Source organism: Humulus lupulus, chromosome X (assembly GCF_963169125.1).
Source record: "Humulus lupulus chromosome X, drHumLupu1.1, whole genome shotgun sequence".
NCBI lineage: Eukaryota > Viridiplantae > Streptophyta > Magnoliopsida > Rosales > Cannabaceae > Humulus > Humulus lupulus.
In genome coordinates this window covers 128,983,097-128,986,040 of record NC_084802.1, presented here as the reverse complement: position 1 = coordinate 128,986,040, position 2,944 = coordinate 128,983,097, and the positions used below count along the sequence as shown (strand labels likewise).

The 2,944-nt window shown below is 34.9% G+C and overlaps 1 protein-coding gene across 1 annotated transcript; it reads right to left on the bottom strand.

Moving 5' to 3' along the window:
* Window positions 1–824: 824 nt before the first annotated feature.
* LOC133806256 (floral homeotic protein AGAMOUS-like) lies at window positions 825–1,811 on the bottom strand. Its single transcript, XM_062244377.1, has one exon. The coding sequence runs from the start codon at window positions 1,809–1,811 to the stop codon at window positions 825–827; it is 987 nt and encodes a 328-aa protein (XP_062100361.1).
* Window positions 1,812–2,944: the final 1,133 nt, after the last annotated feature.

Genomic DNA, 2,944 nt, shown 5'->3' with positions numbered 1-2,944 from the left:
TTATATTGATAAATTAAAATTTAATAATAATTATTGATTAAATTTATAACAATATTGCATTGTCATCTATGAAAATACCAGCACAACTTATTTTTGAATTGTGCATTAAATGTCATAAAATGTTCCATAAACACATTATTACTAGTGAGAACATACTCAAGTCATAAAAATTGGCAACAAAAAAAAAATACAAGCAATGATACAAAGGATAAGAGTAGAGAGAACAAACAAATCATGATTTTGATTTTAAGTTTTTGGAGAAAAAATCACAAAACAGAGAAAACGCAAAATTGTTGTTTTCTAAATTACAACACAAAATTAGAATTCTGATTAGGATATAGTTTTAAAAAACAATCTACCAATCAAATATTTTAGTAAGTCCCACAAATTTTAAATTTTCAAAAACATAAAATCATTTCCAAAACCCCAACCAATCACACCCTAAATAACTCAAGCAGAATTACATGCACATATATATAATGATACAAATAACATCGGAAATAGGTTGCCAAACGTTAGTCATACTCATTATGTCGTTGAGAGAAAGTTGTTGACAGCATCAATAATTAAGTCGTTCTCTCTGGTAGCTGAGGTTACCTGAAATGAGCCAAGCCTGGGATCCACATTATTCATACTACCATTCATTGGGAATTGCCTGTACGGCATTATTGGCCGCTGCACCAGAGTTGGGGTTGGATAATAGTAGTGATGGTCTAGAGACGAAGCTGTACCACTACCACTACTCATCAACATCATCATAAACTTCTCCTGCTGAGACATCCCCACCGTCGGATCATTATAGCCCGAGCCACGCAAAATGCTAGTTACCGTACTGTATTGCATGTTGTCGCTAGTAGAGGTGGATGCCTCCAATGCCGTACATTTTTGGTACATATATTATTATTCAGCATCATCAAGTCCTGATGATGATGGTAAACTCGACCAGGTCCAAACCCGGTAGTGCCATAACCATTGTGCATGTTGTTATTATTATTAGTATGAATAGTAGTACTAATACCGTTGATGAAGTAGTCTTTCTTTAACTGATCCTCATGATTACTGCTGCTACTAGTAGTAGCATTACAACTCTGGTTATTATCACCACCCAGTAACTTCAACATCATAGAGTTGGAATTATTACTCAATGAAAAAGCACTCGAATCGAACTCATCACGAGGCGGGTTCTTCACCATCGGCGGGAAGAGCTGTTGTTGTGGTTGATAATGACGGAATACATTCTCGTTTTTCATGGCTTTGAGTGGTGCTTTTCCCTTCTGCTTATCCTCTATAATCTTCTTGACAGTTTCGATCTTTACACCGAGGCGACCGTAGAGCTTAGCAAGGTCATCGGCAGAGAAGCCTTCGAGGAGGTCGGTAGACGCCGGGTACTTGAAGGCGTAATACTTCTTCCTGCAGCGGGAGATCTCAGTCTGGACCTTTTTGTTGCGCTCGGCCAGGAGACCAGCCAGGTCGTAGCTCTTGTTCGAAGCCCTTTGCGTAAGGGCTTTCTGGTACTTTTGGATGATCCTCAAAACGTTGTCGCTCTCCGGTGGATAGGTTTCGAGTATCGTAGTGCCGCCTTGGGGATGAGGATGATCCTCCTGGTTTTTCGACGACGACCACGACCCGCGCCTTGTTTGGGTCAGGACCCGACCCGATTCCATATCCGAAACGAGAAGGCAAATGTCAACATCGCAGAGGACTGAGAATTCATAAGCTTTCTTCATGATCCCTTTTTTTCTTTTGATAAATGTTGTTTTGCGTGATTTCTCGTCAGGGATTAATTCCAGTTTCAGTTTCCCACGACCCATTATATATTAGTTTGTGCTTAATCTCCTCTGTATCAAATCAGACAATATTATAAACATATATATATATATATATATGTATATGTATATTTAACAAAACTGCGTGTATAGTTTGATTATTTCATAAGGATATAAATGGCTAAATCTATATAAGTAAATCATCATCATGATAAAAGCTCACCGATCCATCAAGATATGAAGAACAAATAAGGTACAGTAATACTCATTTTACTTGAATGATCAGGACAAAATTATTCGAATCAGACAAGAAATAAAAAAAATTACATTGATACATATAAGAGTAATAACGTGGCCAAAAAAAAATCGTACTTTTAAATAGAAAAATAATAAACTTAAAAAAATTTGTAGGAATAAAGATAGCCAAATACCTCTGATTTGATCAGAAGTTGGAAAATTGTGTGAAGCTATTAGATTAGGGATTTTTGAAAGGGAAGAAAAAATATATCAAGAGCAAGAACGGTGGCAGTGTGAAGCTACTAGAATAGGGTTTATATAATGTGTAATGGCAAAGAGGCGAATCCATTAGGCCTGATTTTTCTAGTTAAACTAGTTACCAAATTAGAGAAGATTGTAATATATTAGACATTAATGTTAATTGATTTTATTCCTTTTTTCACCGTGTCCGCTCAATACTATTTTCCATTCCACTTTCCCACTTTGTTCATCTTTTTCCCTATTTTCTTTATTTACTTCATCTTCCTTCAATCCTTATTAGGACTCTGGTAATTGCTGTCCTCTATAAGTTGATTCCTATTAGGAATGAACTGATTTGTTCATTAAAGGCTCTGGCAACTGCTGGTTTTTTGGGTTATGATTTACGAAGTTGTTGATTATTTATCAAATCACTTTTAATTGCTTGATTTAGTTATAGATCATTTTTTTTTTGAGATAAAATTATAGATCATTTTTTTTTGAGATAAAATTATAGATCATCTTTATAGTATAGAAGATTGCACACAACCTGTTTGATAAAATTGCTCATATATTTTTTTAATTTTATAGTACTGGTTTTTATTGAATAAATGTCTGTCTCTAGAACATGAGATGATAAGAAGTTATATGCGAGAATTCAATAAAGCAAGATTGAAAAAAAATATTGATTTTTATGTGATTTT